This window comes from Thunnus thynnus, chromosome 18 (genome assembly GCF_963924715.1).
Source record: "Thunnus thynnus chromosome 18, fThuThy2.1, whole genome shotgun sequence".
NCBI lineage: Eukaryota > Metazoa > Chordata > Actinopteri > Scombriformes > Scombridae > Thunnus > Thunnus thynnus.
In genome coordinates, this window is record NC_089534.1 from 16,245,770 (window position 1) to 16,267,462 (window position 21,693).

General features: G+C 38.9%; 2 protein-coding genes across 4 annotated transcripts; one reads left to right on the forward strand and one right to left on the reverse strand.

Annotated features, from left to right (window-relative positions):
- Positions 1-53: 53 nt before the first annotated feature.
- Positions 54-12,139, forward strand: LOC137169400 (acetyl-coenzyme A synthetase 2-like, mitochondrial). Its single transcript, XM_067572541.1, has 14 exons — positions 54-521; positions 875-971; positions 1,072-1,271; positions 2,624-2,799; positions 3,400-3,552; positions 3,872-4,019; positions 4,628-4,765; positions 5,409-5,501; positions 9,973-10,085; positions 10,697-10,823; positions 10,949-11,076; positions 11,255-11,318; positions 11,449-11,570; positions 11,661-12,139. The coding sequence occupies exons 1-14, from the start codon at positions 209-211 to the stop codon at positions 11,832-11,834; spliced, it is 2,046 nt and encodes a 681-aa protein (XP_067428642.1). The 5' UTR covers positions 54-208; the 3' UTR covers positions 11,835-12,139.
- abcd4 (ATP-binding cassette, sub-family D (ALD), member 4) lies at positions 11,935-20,797 on the reverse strand. 3 transcript variants are annotated; one of them, XM_067572543.1, is made up of 19 exons: positions 20,777-20,797; positions 19,867-19,985; positions 19,359-19,486; positions 18,333-18,472; positions 17,729-17,845; positions 17,252-17,377; positions 16,743-16,793; positions 16,376-16,470; positions 16,171-16,292; positions 15,462-15,553; positions 15,244-15,333; positions 14,860-15,065; positions 14,446-14,537; positions 14,250-14,286; positions 13,725-13,774; positions 13,532-13,584; positions 13,320-13,396; positions 12,964-13,079; positions 11,935-12,663 (listed from the first exon to the last, which is right to left on the reverse strand). In XM_067572543.1, exons 2-19 carry the CDS (start codon positions 19,898-19,900, stop codon positions 12,553-12,555), a joined length of 1,737 nt encoding a protein of 578 aa, XP_067428644.1. In that variant the 5' UTR covers positions 19,901-19,985; positions 20,777-20,797; the 3' UTR covers positions 11,935-12,552. The 3 variants fall into 3 exon arrangements, with proteins under 3 accessions (XP_067428644.1, XP_067428643.1, XP_067428645.1); XM_067572542.1 differs by having other exon boundaries at positions 20,479-20,786; XM_067572544.1 differs by lacking the exon at positions 20,777-20,797 and having other exon boundaries at positions 19,359-19,481.
- Between the last annotated feature and the right edge of the window lie 896 nt (positions 20,798-21,693).

Here is a 21,693-nt window from a genome sequence, read left to right on the forward strand (position 1 = left end):
CCAGCTGTAGCGGCATTACAAAGAAAGTGACGGCGTGTACTACCGCCCTTAAACGCATCATTTCTCCAGCCCTCCCTCAACGGAATTTCCAAGTTCTCCACTTTATTGCAACTGGGGGGACTTCTAAAATTGCTTAAAACTTAAGTGTCGGAATTGCATAGAGTGTATAATTTCGTGTTGTAGCTTATTGTGTATTTTCACTGTCAATATGTGGCTGTCCTGTGGATGCACTTCAAAGAACGTCATAACTTTCTTCAGTCGTCGGATCTTGAGATCGTATTTCCATGTTTTGGGTCGAGGGAGGTGTAATGTAGCGGCTTGTATGCCGGAGGCTGCGGGGTTTGACGGGGTTTTGGACCGAGCAGGGCTGCAGGAGTTCTCCGTCTCCAACACTGACAGCTTCTGGGCCGCGGTGGCGCGTCAGAGACTGAGCTGGATCAGTCCTTTCCACACTGCCCAGGACTGTGATCTGAACCGAGGCAAGATCAAGTGGTTTGAAGGAGGAAAGCTGAATGTGTCCGGTAAGGTTATCTTGGTTTGACTGATAATATTTTTGGAAATAAATGTGATAATTAGAATTAAGAAATTGCGATCATTTCAGTCAGATCATCATCGAAGGACAAAGGCTGTTTTATCTCCTTTATTTTAGACAGGCACAATTTCCACTGCTTCCTTGTTTTTCCTTGTTTTTTCCATTTGTTTTTTTTTTTTTAACACTTCTAAATAAAACATCTCCACAGACAGTGAAGGCATCATTATTCAAACAACTGTATGACCTTGAACGCACCATGCTATCGTGTTGATGATGTGGTCAAATATGTGATGATGTGTGTGTGTTTAAATATATATGTGATCTCTTTATGGGCTGATGTAGTGAACTGCCTGGACCGCCACGTGCACACCTGTCCCGAGCGTGTGGCCCTGATCTGGGAGAGAGATGAACCAGGGTCAGAGGTCAAGGTCACCTACAGGTCAGCCAGTTGAATTTAGTTTGTGTGTGTGTGTGTGTGTGTGTGTGTCTTCCTCTTTCATTCACCTCAGGTAGAGCGGTTTATTGATCTCTCTCTGCAGGCAGTTACTAGAGATGACATGTCGCCTGGGCAACCTGTTGAGGCGGCATGGCGTGAGGAAGGGGGACTGTGTCACCATCTACATGCCCTCTTGCCCTCTGGCTGTGGCGTCCATGTTGGCCTGTGCCCGTATTGGTGCGGCGCACAATGTGGTGTTTGCAGGTTTCAGTGCGGAGGCTCTGGCAGAGCGGATCAGAGACGGTGAGAGTGTGACTGACCTGTTGATGCTGTCTGACAGTCTAACATTAAGCATTAATAATAATAACATCAATTAATACAAAACTTTAAAATTTAAAGCTGCCAATCATCAATCACCAGTGAATATTTTCATATTAACCATTGGCTTTAAATGGCTGTGTGTTAAAAGGGTAGTATTGAACACTCAGCAAATTATCACCTGACTACAGTTCTCCTCAACTCTACAGAGCGTTTTTCAGCTCATTGTTTTGTTTCAGTCTCACAGCTCTCATCAGCATCGTTATTGTGCATTTTCAGCAAAAAAAGCTCTGATAAAGCCACTGTACACTACCTGCCCAGCACCAAGCCGCAGACAAAGTTAGCAACTAGCTGGTGAACATAGTGGAGCATTTAAAAGCTAAAGAGTTGGTGGAATCACATTTGTTAAGTGATACAGAAACACAGCTCCAAATTAATGTTAAAGTTTGCTGTATGTGTAAATGGCTGTTGTTTGCATAACAATATAATAATATAATGTTGTGATGATGGTTGTGCTTTTCCTGTTTCACCCAAGTTGCCAAAAACATCAATGAACGCTGCTTTAAGAAAAACTTAAACAATGAACCAAAAGACACTAAAAAAGGGAAAACAGGTGAAAAATGTCTGTGGGTTCGTCACTACGAGCGAGCCATGCCTTTCTTTTTGATTGTTTAAAGTCTTTATCTTTTTAGTATACATGTACTTTTTGAAGGTAGTGCTTATGATGCGATGGGTCACTAAAACAGGTTAGAAAAAATTAGATCAGTTATCAGTTTGTCTCCATGTGAATTTAAGGGAAATTTAAGAATTTTCAGCAGATTTTTTTAAAATATGAAATTAAATAAATAAGATGTATCCTGACATACAGACATTTTTTCCACCAAACTGCAGTTAATTTTTAATCTTATTTGATCTTGTGGGATTCAGGAAGATTGATTGCAGGTGTGGAGTGTCTTAATGGCTGGATTGAAATATTATGATATTATGATATTGTGGGCTATATGATATATTAGGCTCCTTACTTCTCACCTTGTTCTTGGACAGAAATTTTTGATTTGGGTTTTTCCCTTTACGAAGCTGAATGTGTGTTATAGCCTCGTATTTGGTTGTGTATTTATGATATATCGCAAACTCAGGTTAAAATTTTATCTGTTACAAGTACATAGGGTTTGCTAAATGAGATACTTTTACCTCCTGTATTTTCCTACACACAGTATCAGAGTATTTACGTTTGATATTATATTAAAAGGCAGGATGTGAAAATGGCAATAACAGTAAAGTTTAATAAAAAAAGTCAACCTCAGCAGTCTGATATTCTTATTATATAATATTTGTAGCCCAGTCCAACACCGTCATCACAGTCAACCAGGGCGTCAGAGGGGGTAAGGTCATCGAGCTGAAGAAGACAGTGGATGTGGCGGTCGAGAGCTGTCCGACAGTACAGCAGGTGTTTGTTGCCATGAGAACAGAGAATCCTGTCGTCATGACAGCCAGGGACATCGACATGGAGGAGGTGAGAGAGCAGAAAGCCAATCAGAACTTGATTAAGGTATTAACGCCAACACGTAGGGCTTTGTCTGCATCAAGTCACTTTCCCCTGGATAAATAAAGAATTTAAAACACGTTTGTTGAATGTTTGGTTTTTAGTTCGATAAAATTAATTATCAAACCTGTTGGCAATTAATTTTGAGTTGATAAACTAATTGATTAATCAACTAATCACTGAAATTGAAGTTCACTCTTGACCTTGGAGACATCAGTTGACAGATATCTCTTCATAAGGTCCATTAGTAGTTGCTCTTGCTTCCATGACAACTAACTTCTGAGAAAGATCATGTGATACGATGGAAAGCTCACAAACAGCTACTAAGGGATCTTTTTGTGAGATTGCTCTTTCAACTATTCAACTAGTTGTTTCACCACTGATCTTAATTCTAATATTCCTTTCAAAATGTTTGTTTATCTTCTAGCATCTTAAAAAGTTTTTTTTGCTTGTGTTGCATCAATGATGTTTCAACATCAACATCTTCACTGACAATAAAATTTGTTCAGTTGTAGTCTTATCACTTTGCTGAAATAAGAAACGATCTTTAAATGTCACCGTGCCGTGCAGGAGATGCTGAAGGAGGACGTGGTGTGTGAGCCAGCTGTCATGGACAGCGAGGACGTCTTGTTCCTGCTTTATACATCAGGCAGCACAGGGAAGCCCAAAGGACTGGTCCACACTCAGGCTGGATATCTGCTGTACGCTGCACTCACACACAGGGTAACATCAACCACGTCCTGGATTATCACATGTGCAGAATGGAACCTTTTATATTTTTTTTATCATGCACTGTAAAGCTATATGCCAGCGAAGGCCCTGGATGGCCAAAATGTGATCCATAATCCTGCGACTGACCATCTGTAGAGGAAATCTCATCCTGTTCACAGCAGATTACAAAAAACAGTGTTTGGATTTTAGCAGAGTGTATTTATGTAATGTAGTGAGCTCAAGGTATATTAATATATAAAGTGAACAAAATACTGTATCTTTTCTAAGTTTTTTCTCTTTTTATCCAATCATCCCTCCTTCTTATCTCCAGTATGTCTTCAGCTACCATGATGGAGATGTGTTCGGCTGTGTGGCAGATATCGGCTGGATAACAGGACACAGTTACAGTGTCTATGGGCCTCTGGCCAACGGAGGGACCACTGTCCTGTTTGAGAGCACTCCCATTTACCCTGACCCAGGTATGAATGACAGGGCCCGCTTTTCTCATGATCTGCAAAATCATTGAAGTTTGATTCATTCTAAAGATAAAAAAATAGATTTAATGGAAATGCAAAAACATGAAGCACTGTCTGAATTAAAATGAGCACAAAACAGATTTAAGTAAAGAAACCAACTTATCTTGCAAGAAAAATGTTTATGTGTCATATATACAGCTCAGGGCCTTTTAAATTGGTCTTAGTTTGTTGTTGAAATTACATTTTTATTTTATTTAATATATAATTTTATATCCTTTGTAAAGTGTGTTGGCACATGTCCTCTGAGTATTCCTGTCCTTTGCCAGCAGCTCTGCATGCTTGTGTCTCTGTCTATGAATAACTGGTTGCAGTTGAACTTGGACTTGAAAATACCTTCTGTTAAAATTAGGACATTCTGTAAAGACAGGCATCCAGACCACAGTCATCGTATGTGTCACCTTGTTATTGTCGAGAGGAATCTGTCCTTAACAACACTAGTCAGGGTTGAAACAGTCCTCAGGCGTTTATTTCAACCTGATCGCCAGTTTTTGATTCTGATGTTCAGTATCTACTCAGTACCTGCTAACATGGACATCCTTTGTCATTCACAGGAAGGTACTGGGAGACGGTTCAGAGACTTAAGATTAATCAGTTTTACGGGGCTCCCACAGCCATCCGCCTGTTGTTGAAGTATGGAGACCAGTGGGTGCACAAATACGACCGCTCCACCCTCAAAACTCTGGGCTCTGGTACGCCAAACGTGATACCTAAAAATACTATTATGTGCACAAGGTCTCACTATTGAGGGAAAATTTTTTTGTAGCCAAGTTTCTATTTGTGTAGTGTTGGTAATTGGTTGATCAAATTGTAAAGCTGATGATATTATGTCACCCTCACTTCATGTATTTAAGTCAATGTGTCATTTAAACCAGCTGCCTCATCAAATACAGTATGTAAACACACACACACACACACACACACACACACACACACAGTGTAAAGCCACATGTAAAACTACACTGACCATGAACAGTGTTTGTGTCCTGCAGTGGAGGAGGAATTCCTTTCCTCTAAGCGCAAACACGTGTTGATTCAAGCTAGGCTGGTATGACTGGCGCTTCAGTAATCCTCAATATCCAGAGCAAAGTCCAGCACACTGCAAGGAGATCACTGACGTACACACCTGTTCCACTTCAATGTGGAATGATAACACAAAAAACTTAACATAAAGAATGTACACAAATGCCTTTCAATAGGAACACCTTAACTGCTTGATTTTCACCAATTTAACAAATTTTCATGGAAAATAAATTACATATTTGACCAAAATAAGTACACAAAAACAATATATGGTTACTCTAAATGACTTAAACAGTCCTTGTCTTTCTGTAGTGGGTGAGCCCATCAACACTGAAGCCTGGGAGTGGTACCATAGAGTGGTTGGGGACGGGCGCTGCCCTGTGGTGGACACATGGTGGCAAACAGGTAACTGTGAATACATTTAAGTATGAAATTTGTTAGCTTTACTAACAAAATGAGACTAAGCCTGATTCTGTGAGGCTGTACTTAGACACAGCGGTGCTTGCAGGTATAATATTTAACATGCACAGCATCTTAGCATGTTAGCATGCTAACATTTGCTAATTAGCACTGAGCACTAAGTAGTACAGCTGAGGCTGACGGAAATGTCATTAGTTTTGCAAGTATTTGTTCATAAACCAAAGTATTGGACATATTAACATTTTGACCTGATGTTGGCACTAGATGAAAAGTTAAGGGATCATTTAATCAATCCTGAGGTGAATGTATCAAATTACATGTCAAACCATCCAATAGTTGTGTAGACATTTCACTAAAAATCTAAAATGTCAAACTGCTGGTAGCATTAGGGTTCATCCTCTGGGAACCATGAATGTCTGTACTCAACTTTGTAGCAATCCATCCAGTAGTTGTTGAGATATTTCAACCTGGACCAAAGTGGTGGACCTGAACTGACAGACCAACATTGTCATCCCTAGAGCCATGCTGCTAGCGTGACTAAAAATACATTGTCATCAAAATGGCAACTGGTTCTGAGACTTGATTAGATTTTCATGTTTGATTTCCTAAAATGTAAATCTAAAGTGTCCTTTTCTGACTTTGAACGGACACTACTGCCACCTATACTGTCCAAAAACAAACTATATCCAGCTGTCTGTTCAAAACAGCAGAGATTAAGTTCATAAGCTTGCCAATATTCAAACCACAGTCTTGGTTTCACAGTTGGTTCACATTAATGCTGAAAGAATTAGTCAATGGATCAATGAACACATCAGCATAAAAACCAGTTGGGCCATTTGTCACATCACAGTCATCTGATGTTTTTTACTAACCCTGTCTTTAAATGACTAACATCATTAAATGCCACCTACATAAAACACGTTAAATATGTTTTTGACTTTAGGGACACTGTGTTTAATGCTTAAACTTGAACTGTTCAGTATTACAACTGTTGCATTTTTATCAGACTACATTTTGCATGCTTGAGATTATGCAATGCAGCTGGCAGCTGTATCAGTGTTGGAGGAATTGAAACAGTTCTTCAGCCTTCATTATTCAGTACAGTGTGTTTATGGTTACTTTACTGTTATACAGTTTTCTCTGTACTTTATGCCTTGCCTACACTTAGTGGATCGCGCTGTGTTCTTTAATTAATTTGTAATATCAAAAGCAATTAACCACATCAAATTTGTATCTCACTTTGAACTTGTAGAATTAAATCGGGTTCGTTCCTGATGCTGTGAGTCTTAGCAATAGTATAACAATAACAATAATAAAAATAGTATTCCACCAGTTGTTTGCACAATCACAGTCCCTCCACAAATGGCATTTAAGTTCACGAACTCTTCCTGCAACTTAGCCACGTATGCAGGCCCATCCATCAGTCTTAAAGGGGAGAGAAGTCAGCTCCGTCCCTCCAACAATAACAGTTACATAACATCATGAATGTGTTTGTGCGTGCGTGTGTGCCTGTGTGTACACACATACGCAATACTACAGTACATGGGTGTGTACACTCTTTTCTCTCTCTTAAACACACACACACATACATAAACACATGCATAAGGAGAAGGAAATTTTCAATCCCCTCTGGACTCTCAAATCAGACCAGATGTTTTCCTCTCAGAGTTCAACGTCCGATTTCAGGAGCAGTACAGTAAACTAGAGGCAGGAACTAAATCTCAGAGTTAACCTCTTTGTCCTCAAAATTGAATAACAGTCAACACCATGTAGAGATAACAATAACTTCTCCCTATTTCCCTTGTCTCTCAAAATTGGCCCACACAAGCCAGTTTTGACCGCAGATCATGATTATATCTGCCAAAAGAGCCACGTCACAAAATGGATCATGGATGTCTGGAGAGACTTTATCTACTCCCTCCTGTCAGATGAGTCTCTTTAGTGTAGTTTCTAGAAAGACTACCTCTTACCAAAGCAAAATGAAAATGTTTTCCTGGATTTGTCTCCATACAGAAAAATAGAAAATATAATTGTATTTGTAAAAACAGTTTTAGAGTTATCATAATATTGTCTGCTCTATGATTATGTCACATAATATCAGAGTGAAAAAGAAACTATATACTGTAAACTATACTGACTTCATCGTGTAAATACCATAATTACAGTAATTGCAGTAGGTGCGACACACCAGAAATGTCCTATTCCGCTACCAAAGTAGCTTATGATCGGACATAATGACAACATGTTTGAAATCAGCTGATTTTGCTAATAAAATCAAATTTACGGATGAAAACAGGACCCGACTGACACGATGTGTTTCACCCTCAGTCCTTCCAAATTAGATTGAGTAATGACCAAATGGGGCAAAGCTTTGTTAATTACCATACAAATGGCAAATATCTATAATTAATTGACGATAATTAAACATCAGAGCATCATGAGCTTGAGAATTACGGACACAGATATGACCCAAATACCCTACTTCAGTAAAAAGGATTATGTTATTATGTTATGTTATTTTCCTGGACCAGTGTTTCCAATTAGGACTAAGTGGCATTATTCATAATTGCCATTTAGTTGATCTGGGAGCAAGTAGCCTGTTTAAAGAGGAAATTAGATTTTGATCCGCTGTTGGCATACGGCCTTGATGTTAGATCATACAGGACCAGAGAAGTGAGAGGATGCAGGAGGACACGAGGTTGAAAAGCTTTGTGGCATCTAACAGCAAGAATTAAGGAAAATAAAAATGTATTTAATATACAGTATCTTAGTATTTACATGTAAATTCTTACTTTTAAGCATTAATTTAAAGGAATAGTTTGACATTTGGGGAAATACATTCATTCTCACAACTGTGCGCTATATAAAGCTACAGCCAGCAGTTGGGTTAGCTTAGCTTAGCAAAGATACTAATTACAAAACAAAAGTAAATATTGTCAAAACCTTCATCCTATTCAAACTTCTTTTTCTAGAGAATATTTTTCCTCCATCCAACAAAATAATAAACCAACTAAGGTAACAAAATCCAAGCTAGGAGCCAGGCTAGCTGTTTCCCAGTTTCCAGTCTATGCTAAGCTAAGCTAACCAGCTGCTGGCTGTAGCTTCATACTGAACCGATATGAGTGTGGTATCGATCTTCTCATTAAACTCTCGCCAAGAAAATGAGTAAGCATATTTTCCAAATGTCTAACTATTCCTTTAACATTTTTAAAACATTAAAAAGTTTAGAAAAGGCTCCTCCGAAATGTGTTGATGATTTTTTGGGGGGATGGGATTTTACTCCAAAAGTGTCACAGTTAACTACAGTTGATTTCAATGAGATGCCAGTTACTAATGCTATTGTGGGATCATCTGTTGTGTCCTATTTAAAAACGGGTCCCCTCTGCTGCTTCCTTCCACTGTTACCATCAACACCACCAGGAGGATTAGCAGTCCATGACGTCCAGGCAAACCTAATTGCATTTAATTTACTTAGTATGGCTGTAATTCCACAATCTACATCTGTAGCAATGAGAAGGGCTTAAACTAGCTGTTAGTTGGCTCTGTCATTTACTCTCTCCTCTGTCCCTTTCATTTTTCATTTCACTAGTTTCCACTCTGCTTCACTGCATCTTCAGTGCTGTGTTTTAGCAGTTTAAACTTGTTGGGGTTACTCTAAATCTGTATTTTCCTAACACAGCAGTTCTTTGTCTTTGTTGTGGGTGTTAGCACTATGAAACTGCATATATGAATGTAACATCTTTCAAATCCTTATCAGACTATTTCTATTTACTAGCTAACTTTCTTTAATTGCAAATAATTTTCTTTGTGTTTAAATGGTAAGTCTGATGATATTCAATATTTTTCTTATCAAAAATCCAATGAAAAGACCAAAACCAACAATGAATTGATACTAATAAGTATTTCCTGTAGCCAGAGTCTCATATATTTTATTCCTCTGTGCCATAGACCTCTGTTATTGTTCAAAATCTATTAAAAACACATTAACAAACCACACAGGTTGCACTAGATGACATGCTCTTTCATTACCATGAACACATAAACTATAGTGTATTTTGAGTCAATGCCACATACACCGTCCTGCTACCGGAAATACTCACTAGAGCACCGAATGTGTATTCATACGCTGATGAAAACAGTCCCTAATAAATCCACTATTTATTCTAGTATCTACTATTACAGTGCCTAGCTGTGTTAGGAAGTTATTTTGGCTTTTTAAAAATAGGAAACTATACATTTGTGACTTGTTTTTAAAGACTTACGTCTTCAGGAGAAACCTATGGGCTTGGAGCTGAGTGCCACAGACAAAGCAGGGAAGTCAGAAAAAAAGTGAAATTGAGAAAATTATGCCTAACACATTGTTGGTTTTGTTCTTTTCATAGGATGTGTTGTCAGTATGGAAAATATAGATTAACACAAACCTGATAATCTGCTTCGCTTTGTTCTGTGTTCTCAGAGACAGGTGGCATCTGCATCGCCCCAAGGCCATCAGACCCCGACGCAGAGATTGTCCCAGGAATGGCTATGAGACCCTTCTTTGGCATTAAGCCAGTGCTCATGGACAGTGAGGTGTGGGGCTCATCCCGGCGAGTGTGCGTGTGTATGTGTGTGTGTGTGCGTTGCGTGCCTGAAAATGTTAGATGGCTGGGAACGGCCCGGATGGAGGGTCAGATTTGGATTATGAAAATACTCACCAGCTGTGTCACTTTTGATACCCACCCTGCTCCCACCCATCAGTCCCACTCTGTGCGTGTCAAACACCCTATTAAAAATCTGTCGTACCACTTTGTGGCTATTGCGGTTGCTTTTCCTCTTGATATGCACAGATTGTGTAGACAGTTGGAGTGCTGTCTCTCAACTGATCCCTTCCTCCCTCTCAACACAAACACACACGCAGCATTTTGAGAGCCACAACAAACGGGTTTAATGAGGCATCTAGAACACTGCAAATGTGCCTGTTTTCCTTTTGTATCAGTGTCCTCTAGTTTCTCTCATTAATCATCAAGTACACTGATGCCGGAAATATTATGCATTGAATAATATGAAGTCACATTAGTACAATTTTTAATAACACTTAAACTCTTAGTGGAGTATTACTTGTAGTAATGGTATAGATTATTTTCAAATTCTTATTGTGTTGTTAATTTTTTTTTTTTGTCTTTTATTGATGTTTTCTTCAGGGGAAAGTGTTGACTTCAAACGACACATCTGGAGCTCTGTGTATAGCTAAGCCTTGGCCTGGTATGGCCCGAACCATTCATAACAACCACCAGAGATTCATGGAGACCTACTGCCAGCTGTACCCTGGTAAAGTCCAACCTGTTCAAGAACAAAATGTCTGTTTTTCTGGTGCTTCTTCATTTCTCTGGTGGACTGTTAGTTCTTTATTGTAAGGTCACAATCACTAAATCCTTCTTTCTCTGTCCTCATAGGTTACTTCTTTACTGGAGATGGTGCCTATCGCTCAAAGGAGGGGTATTACCAGATCACTGGTCGCCTTGATGATGTCATCAATGTGAGCGGTCACAGGGTTGGCACGGCGGAGATAGAAGATGTAGTGGTAAGATGAAGTTATTTTAATGTCTTTGAGTATTCACAGGATGACATCTTTTACAGTTTAAAAGGTTTTAAAGGTTTTTTGATCCTTTCCACCAATGTTTAGCCGTTCATATATGTCTTTTTCCAAAGGTCAAGCAGTTTAACCTTAGTCATGATCCTGATTGTTATTTCTGTAACAGAATCAATGTTCTGCAGTGGCTGAATCTGCTGTTATAGGCTACTCACATTCCATCAAAGGAGAAGGTGAGCATGAATCTTTCTCAGTGTAATTCAGTCAGAAAAAATGTGCACCCCACATTATGAATGGCTTAAAATTGAAAATGTCCGCTGACAAAGAGAGTAAAGAGAGTTTCCTCTCTCTTTGCTTTTATAGGTGTGTATGCCTTTGTGGTGCTAAAAACGGATGTGGATATCCAAGAGGCGGACGTGTCTGCACAGATTAACAACAAGGTAAACAAAAAGATCGCCAAGTTTGCCTCTCCGGACTACATCCAGGTAATTCAGTTCCACTGACTTCAAACTGCAAAAAGACATTTCAGACTATCTTGTACTTAAAATCTTTACATTTTTTGGTCATTCCCACAGTTTGTGCAGCGTCTGCCAAAGACACGCTCGGGCAAGATAATGCGCCGGGTGCTGCGGAAGGTGGTGGAGCACGACTTGAACGGGTTGGGTGACCTCAGCACACTGGATGATCCTGCGGCAGTACAAGAGATTATCCAAGGTCACAATGATCTCTGTAGTAAACAACAACCCTGATGATGTGTTTCCTGAAACCTGAACTATTTGACTGCACACAGACATTCGTTTCTTTAACCAGATATGTGCTGCTGTAGCAAAAATGAGTTTAAAGCCCATGTATGTTTTGTTTTTATTGTACTTATTGTACTTGTAAGTATAAAATCAGGTAAACAAGTCTTAAAAATCGTACGAATAATCCACAGAAGTACTCTGCTTTTGATAGCAGTTACAAAGAGCTGTGAACATTATATATTTTTATTACAGTGCAACTAATAACCAATATAGTGATTGTAAACATAACGGAATAAACAAGTTTTCACCCACTTAAGGCCCTGCTTTTCTGAATCTAAAGTGTCCTTTCTCTTTCCCGATTTGTTTTCATGATTGTTGAATTCATACTCACAATTACATAATTATCCAAACCGTTCATTTGGCAAAGTCTTCATGTCCACAACATTTTAGTTAAGCTCTGCTTCCTGACCCACAGGCTTCCTCCAGACCATCAATCATTTTTTTAGAAACAGAGTTGAGCTTCCACCCGTTTTCTTAAACTCTTATTTAACCAAGCAAGCTTTTGAAAAATGTTATCATCTTGAAAGGCCAGTGGATATAAACAACATAAATACATTCAGACTGGACGTGTGGAGTTTATCACCTCAACTGGAGCAGTTAGTTATTTAGGAATCGAGTGTTTTCTGTCTTCTCCCACACTGACACTACCTCCGAGTCCAAGATTTCAAAGAGATGTTGTGGCTTCTTCTCTGAGATTGAGGCTCCCGCTGGCGTCTTTTAACTTAGTTAACTCCCATCGGCCTCCTCCGCAGAGTTTCAGCTGGACATCATGGTACTGCGCGAAACAGAAAAATAAACGGAGTTAATACCTTGACAACTGACAACTGATGCACTGACAAAAAGGTTCACAGAGGTTCATTGAATATGATAATTTCTTAGCATTTAGCAGAACAGGGCATTTACAGAAATTATAATTATACACATACATATACACATCAAAAATGATAAACAAGTGTAATTGCCAAATTTCTTGATTATTGTAATTCTGCTAGTTGTTGGATCTTTTGGTGCCAAACGGCCATTTTTTGAATTCCATGGTGGTCAGGGAGGTATAGTTTGCGTGTATTCAGCTTACCTTTTCCAAGCTGCTACGGTGTCCCAGACTGACCAAAGTCATGCCGAGTTGTTTACATGTTCGGTACAGCTGTGCCTCCGCCTCCTCAGTCAAAGCGCTGGTGGCCTCGTCCAACACTGCAAAGAAATAAAAACAAAAGCAATCCATTCAAGAAAGCGGTCGTCACCTCTAACACAAGAGGACAAAACACATTTACATGTTTTACCACCAAAGCTAAATTTATTCTTTTACCTGTTCATTAATTCAAAAATTCTGGGCAGCCGCAGCTCCTCTGAAAGTACAGTCTCAGAATTGTTAAAGGTCTTTATTCCTGAGAGGCTTTCATGAATACTTAGCAGAGCATTAGAGGAACATACCTGCATATTTAGGCTGCAGGTAGAAGAGTCGTGCAAAGCAGAGACGCTGCATTTCTCCTGGAGACAGAACATCGTACCTGCAGAGAAAAACTAGATCAGATTCTGATCTAGATTTTGTGGCACATTTGAAGAAGTGATGTGTCACTGTGACCACCGCACAGCAACACATAACACAAATATTTATTGTGTATCATTCTCGCATTTGCTCTCACCAGTTCCAATCCACTTTTTCATCCAGCCCACCTGTCCGCTTCAGGATACTGGACTGCAACACAGATATCCAGTTCGATTCAAGACCAATTGTTCAAATTTAAAATTCAGTTAATGAATCATGAACAGACACAGCACTAAAACAAATAAGGATTTTAGTTTAATACAGCAGACTGTAGGAGAAATATCACTCACCACCCCAGCTAACTCCAGGAACTTAACAATTCTGTCATCGTCCACTGACCCTGAAAAAAAAAAAAAAAATCAGTATTCAATTACTCCAGTGAATTTATGGGGCAGGATCAACACAAAGCTACAAGTGAAAACCAAGACTCAAGTTAAATTTTTATTATAAATGTTGCTCTGTATTCATTCACTTCATTACAGCATTAATCTGCTGTATCCATGGTTATTTTTACAAGATTATATAAACTTCAAAATTATTTCTTAGGCAACAAAAAAAACTGCTGTGCTAGAACTGCTTTAATCAAACAATATAGTGTTTTAAGGAAACCTTTAAAAATATAGTATTTCTTGAAGTTGCCTGTTGGACATTTAATTGCTCTAGGAGTCCAAATGAATCCATTAGTCCACACTCTTCAACAATATGTTGGCTAAACTGATGGTGGTTCACGTGAAATACATTGTGTTTATTTGCTACATGCTTTTTTGTGCTTTTATTCATACAGTTAACTGTTGGGTGACAGTGAAACTTGATACCTGATGCAGGGTAAATATCCTTCAGTGGGTAGATCACCTGTTGGAAGAGGAGAGTCCCAGTCAAATCATCGTTTAGTCTTTTATTATTTTGGTAAATTAGTATATTACCTATACATGTATACTTATTATTAGACAAGTTACAGGCTCTATAGAGAAACAACCCTTGAAGAAAAGCAACATGAAAGAAGAGAGCTACCTGTTCGCGTAGTGTGCCATCTGTCAGATATGGTTTTTGTGGCAGGAAGAGGGTTCCTCTGGGCCCAAAACATGTTGTCATCTGGACAAAACCTGAGGGGAAAAAAAATACAAAACAGACAGAAGCAGACAGTTGTTATGAAGCTACTGATGTGTCCCATATCTTACAAAGATTAATGGGAGGCTCTCAGTATTAGAGACATTTGTCATTTTTTATACATATCCACTGATCAGCAACTGAAAAGAATTTAGGATGTGCACATCTTTCCTCTTTTTTTTTTTTAAATACATACAAATATTCAATTCAGGGATATTTATTGTGTACTAAACTGGTCACGATTTCATCTGTGAACTAATATTAGTCATTCAATCAAGCTGAAACATTTGGCCCTCCATCCTTTTTTTGCCCTCTCACCGCTGTGTGCCTCCCAGAGCCGGTTGAGGACCCTCAGGAGAGACGTCTTGCCGGTCCCTGTGTTCCCCACCACCAGCAGATGTGTTCCCTGACTGATTTTCAGACTCAGATCCTCCACCAGCAGCTCGTCTGAATAAGGAGATTTGTATGAAAGATGGTCCAGGATGAAGGCAGTATCCGCAGGGCCTGCGTGCACATTGAAGTCACTGTGTGGAAAGATGAAATACATGTTTTTTTTGTTGTGTTCTCATTCCTGCACAAGTTTAATCTAATTTCAGCCACGTTTGCATTCTCTTAACATGCAGCCTGACGCTTAAATTCTCTTCATTTTACTTTTTTTTTTTTTTTTTTAGCAGAGAATGATGTGAAAGTGCTCACACAAACCTGTCAAAGTCGTAACATTCCCCCGACGCCGGGTCGTAGTCGCACTGCTTGTGTAGGATGTCATCCATCACCTCCCTCAGCTCTCCGATCCTGACCAAAACACACACACAAACACACACACACACACAGATTTGGTGAAAGAAAGCTGGATGGCATGCACAAACGCTGCTGTCATCATCTGTCCTACATAAGGTGAATTTAAGTATGCTGTATGATACCTGTGGGTGTATCCAGCAACATCTGACAGAGTGGTCGACAGGTCTATTAGCTGCGAGAAGCCATTTATCAAATAGATGCACACAAAGGCGTTCTGAATATGAACGAGGAGAGGGAGAATCAGAGTACAGAGTGAAAGGTTATTACAAGAGGAATGAGAGGTCACAGCAGCAGCAGCAACAAGGCACATTGGAGAACAACATGAAAGAGAGACAAGAGGAATTTAATACTGGGCGTAGGTGATACTTTAATATGCTTGTCTACGTGAAAGTATGAAGCTACTATAATACTTCCTCAGACATTCAGAGGTCAGATCTCTGTCTAACAACAGACATTTGAACTCAGCATGAGTTGTTTTATCAGGAGAGAAAGCTTTTACTGCCACCTAGTGGTTAAATTAACACACATTCATACCCTCTGCCATCTCTCAACTACACTTTGTGTATTATATACCTCTTCATGATATAAATTTATATTTTTATTCATGATTTATGAATAGTTTGAACTTGTGTACTTTATAGTATATACATATATGCACCAGTTGCCCTTTGGGGACAAATAACTGGGACTGAGGCAACATTCACACTTCTACTGACTATACACAAATCAAACATTATCTTTTTTTTCTTGAATTTCTCAAGAAATGCAAGTTCTGAGAAATGGAAGAAGTAGAAAAAAAGCACAAAACAGAAAGTAGTGCGACATGCCTACCTTGCTGATAAGTGCGCTGAGTTCACCAGGAGTAAGATCATCATAGATACCAGTGAAGATGGGGATGGCGATTATAATGTAACTGAGGAAACCTCCGAGGTAGTCAAAAGTGTTCACCCCAACTGAGAGAGGAGAGGTCAGAGGTTAACTCTACAAGTTTAATCAATGTGACGTGTGTGTGTGTGTGTGTGTGTGTTGTTCTTACTATAAAGCCAGAGCTCTTTGTTTATTAGATTCTTTTGAGTTTGCAGCAGAGCCTGCAGTCTTCTGTCAGTCCTCATGTGTTCCACTTTACCAGATCTACAAACACAGATGGCAGAATTTGTTACAACCTGCTTTAAATCAAAGATCGATGGGAATTGTTTGTTCAGGAACTTTGAGATAGTGCCAGATACCCTACTTTCTTTTTTAAACATGGGAAAGTAGAGTTTCTGTGTAAGTTCTATGATTGTCTAAACCTTCTGGCAATGTCAGTATATTTTCCTTTGCATTTGCAGACATGAAGCCAGAACACAATAAAATACATGACAAAATGTTGATCCAGTTCTTTAAATGATGTGCTTGTGCCTCACCTGTAAAAAGCTGCAGACTCTGCGTTGACACGGATCTGCATGTGCTTGAATCTGCAGATACAAAAACATTTTGCTTCTGTAAAAGGTTTTTGGTTTTTTTTTTGCCTTAAATCAACACTTGAGCTTTCAATTGTTTCCCCTTCAACACAAAATCCTTCAGCCAACACCAAAATTTTTCATCTTGTGACAGATTCAATTACATTTCTCCTTCAGGAAAAGACTTTCATAGCTGACGCATATCCTGTGTTATTTCCTGAAGGGCAAAAAGAACTGGGCTAGGTCAACAGATACTTCCTCTTAACAAAAGACTGGTTTCCTTGACAGCAAACACTGGAATTACTTCTATCAAATAAAGCTGGCAAAGCACTCAACCACTGTGTTAAAGTTCAGAGGAAACACATGTCGACTGGCCATTTAAAATCAATCCAGCTGTTCTCGTCTGTCAGCACAAATTGTTATTTACACAGACACAGTGATGTCTATACACTATGTACATATATTGAACATACCTGAAGTCTCCTTCCAGTTTTTCTTGCTCAAACAGAGTCGACACAATTGGCCCCATAAGCATTTTGTTGGAAATGGTCCCAATCACAAAGTAGCCAAAGATACTCACAGGGCCGATCCAGCCAGTGCTGCAAAGTAAGGTAACGTCATTTACGTATATACCACATTTCAAACACAAAGTGATCCATATAAGGCATAGAAATGCTTTGAAATAACACATTAAGGCAATGACAAGAAGGTAGTGGGTAATGGGTAGTGCTGAAAATTATATGTAAAAGGGGGACGCTGATCATTTTTGACAAATGTCTCAATTTACCTTTATGTGCTTTCCTCAAGCTCAAATAATATGATACTCATCATAAGAGAACATCACGCACGCCTCTGATAATGCAGCAACTTCTGAGTGTGTTTGTAAATACTTGTATGATCGTGATGTATGAAAGCGTGTCACATGTTGCCACGATACTCTGCAAACTCACCTGTGAAAGCATTGGTAGGTGTAGTAAGTCAGTGTGAACGGTGACACGATCAGACGACTGGCCATGGTGCTCATCTGCTTACACAACCTCTCTGTATCCTGACTGATTCGCTGGTCTCTGCAAGTCAGACAGAAACAAACACAAAGAATTTAATTGACCATATTTAATATTCAAATAGCCACATGATATGATACAAATTCTTACTTTTAATATAGTTACAAATATGTAAACTGCTGATGAATTGAAATGGTATCTGTGTTTATATTCTGAAACAAACACAAAAAAGAAGAGGAAGAAAAAGAAGAAGAAGAAGAAGAAGTAGAAGAAGATGATAACGACTTATGGGTTATTGTTTATATTCTGAAACAAACACAAAAATAGAAGAGGAAGAGAAAGAAGAAGAAGAAGAAGTAGAAGAAGGTGTTGACGACTTATAGATTATTGTTTATATTCTGAAACAAACACAAAAATAGAAGAGGAAGAGAAAGAAGAAGAAGAAGAAGTAGAAGAAGGTGTTGACGACTTATAGATTATTGTTTATATTCTGAAACAAACACAAAAATAGAAGAAGAGGAAGAAGAAGAAGAAGAAGATGACGACTTACGGGTTATCTATGTCCTCTCTGAGTACATTAAGTGTGTAATAGACTCTGCCCTGGAAGTACGCTGTGTGGAGGCTCTCAGTTAGCGTCTTCCTCCAGCTAACATACATCTGATTGCAAATGTACTGGTCGAGACTTTTCAACTGGGAAAGAGAAAGAGAGGAAGAAAAAATTGCATATGAGGAAAAAGAGAAAATTAGACATGATGACCTTCATGAAACACAACATATGAATATTCAGAGCTGTTGGTAGTGAACAGGCCTTTTGTTAATTTAAAAGTCAACCTGCATATAAAATATCTCTTTTCTTAGAATAAACTGAATGTTGTAAAAGATGTTTACAATTTCTCAGGTTCAAAATTCAAAGTGTGTACAGGCAATAAAACTTGATATGTCAGACTGCCCTGACCTTGTAAAGGTCATTCTGTCAACTATACCAGCAATCATAAATGAAATATGATGTCATACGATAAAATAAACAATGAACTTAATCATTGATAAGTATTCACCCACATGTCTCTATCATAATTAGGAAATTTATCTGCATACACACATCATCAATGATTAAGTAAATTGCTACCTGTATTTTACTGTGTGGCAGTTATGACAGTAGTTTATCATAATTGGGACAATTATCTGTGGAAACTACTGTTGTACTTTGTTCATGTACAATTACAAATTTAATATAATGGAAAGAAGATTGTGACTGTGGAAAAGCTCTAAACAGTGATAAAAGTTTATACTTTTATGAATAAATTGCTGTTCCTAACATACAGTATACACAGACAGCAAAAAAAGCTGCTATAAGATATTAAAACTTTGAGGAATCTATACGACGAGGTGGATTAATTATCTCTGAAGTTTTGGTGAAAAATTATTGGGATGTTTAAATCTTGTCTCACGCAAGGATAACCAACATTTTATAACCTCAGCTATAATTTGATTGCTAACATAACAGTATCCAAAAATGCTGTTAAAGTGCAGTGAGGTAGCTCAACTTCTACCATCTTCTATTGTTACATCAACTTACTGTGGAATTGAGTAAAATGAGCACCATAGCTGTGACCACCAGATTCTTGAAACCTGAGGAATCTTTGTCTGCCAGCACATTGTAGAAGTGACTGGGGAGGACACCTACTTGGTAAATGATCAGCTGCTCTGATGGTAGGAAAAAAGACGTGTTAGCGCATTGTTAGGAGACAGTTCAAACAGACACTTGTAAAAGAATGGAAACATTAACATCAAGCAATACTTTGAGCTAAAGGTCAGCAGCAAAGAATAGTAACATGATAGCAAGTTCACAATAGTAAGCACTCTGCTGGCATCGGAGGTGCAGCTTTACAATGCCACACATAGCATTACCCAACATGTCTCATGATGAGGATTCATCAGTGTGACAAAAATAAAGCTTACACTTCATTAACAGCCATTTTGTAGCTAGCTTTAACTGATGTTCACAATAGTAAGCACTCTCTCACAATAATAACTTGTGTCATACTTCTCCTCTTACACAGTGTTTTGTAACTGCAGGCAGTTACCTGTCAGAGTGACGCAAAGCAGCGTCCCAAACATCAGGACATTTTGACTCGTCCATGATGGGAACAGGACCTTCTGGATGCTGCAGAACCTCTGTACAAACCTCCAATCTAATTTTGGTCTGAGTAATGCAGAGAGAGATAAATGGACAAATGTACATTAGAAAAGTGCAACATTTGAATCCTGTGCACCAGGTACCTACATGCATGTAAAGTGTGATGTTGAAATTTTTCTGTTACTTTGCTATCAGTCACTTACACCATTTCTCCTCATAATGCAATAGCCACATTAAAACTAATTGCAGCAAAGCACAGTGACTGACTAGCCAATACAAGGTTGTATTGTACATGTTCTCTGATTTTTCTGTCTCCTTGTAATTCTAGCATGGAATAAACAATCACATTAGAAAGGTTTTACTGTGTGAAGGAAGGACAGTGATCATTATCTACACAATAAAAGTTGAAAGAACATTTCGAGGTTCATGAAATTAGCAGATCAGTTGTTTAAAACCCTGCTGTCTAAGCTAAGTTCGTAACATCCGTGCAGACTTAAACGTTACATCTCTGTCAGCGTCTCTGCAGGTCAACTGTAAGTTAACTGACTCCCAGTCTTACCTTTGTGTCCTTCTGCCATTTAATTTTTCCAAACGAGGCATCTGCGCTGGTGGCAGAGGACTACTACTTATATTTTTCCCTGCTAAACTTCACATTTACTGTTTTTTTTAACCAGCTAGTCGCGCTAATTTTAGACCAACTTAAAACAGCCAAAGAGAAACGACAGTGAGTTAGCGAGCAGTTGCAACAGTTAGCGATGGGAATAACGAACTAATTTCTACAAACTTCGCAAAGACGCTACCCTTTTTATACTTTTCACGGAAATATGAGTTTAAATGTTTACTAACTCTAGCATTACCTCTTCCTATTTAGCTGCTAGTCTGCTGTGTGTACGCCGATTGTTTTTTCCTAGGACGGCAAAGTCATGACCCGCCCTACTCTGCCTCTGATTGGCTAGTATTCGTTGCTGGGTTCAGAGCGGTCAGGCATGAGGAGTACGATTCGTTAGAGTTAGGGTAAGAATATCAGGATAAGCCAATCAGAGGCTGAGTAGGGCGGGTCGTGACTTCGCCATACTAGGAAAAAAATATTGCCCACTGTATTATAGAAGTTAATGTTTTGGTAGGTAAAAGTAAAAGTCTGGACTTCCGGTTTACCCGGTAACCCCCGATGTTTCAAAATAAAGCTCCCAAAACCCCAGACCCCAGAAATGGTTGCTTTAGGGTGTGGCTACGTTGTGATTGACAAGTCGCTACCACGGTAACTACGTTAGATAGGTAACCTAACCAAGGCGTAACTCCAGAATCACAGAGTATAGGCGTAGTGTCGCTATTTCAGTGTGTTTTCAGTTCTTTAAAGTTAATTGTAACATTTTGGTCACCTTTAAAGTCTTGTTTGGCGTTTGGGTGTACTAAAAGACCCTCTAATGAGTTGGATGTTCAGTTTTTCAGTAAGTACATTTTGTTTTAATGGTTTTAAGCCTGTTTTTCGCTAGCAAAAATAGCGTTAGCATTAGCATCATCACAGTTAACCATAGACTGTAAATGAACCATGCTAACCAAGCTAGCAGTAAGTCATTTCTCATCACTTCTGGCTCCAAAAATCCATGATGACGGTCAGAACTTGAGGTTCCAAGAAGGGAGTCCACAAACCAGTGGGTGATGTCAAGGTGGCTGTATCCGTTATTTTTTTAACAGTCAATGGCCTAAACTTAATCAAACCGTAACTGTTACCGTGAGCTGTACAGCACGTTATACATTTTAACCAATCAGAAGC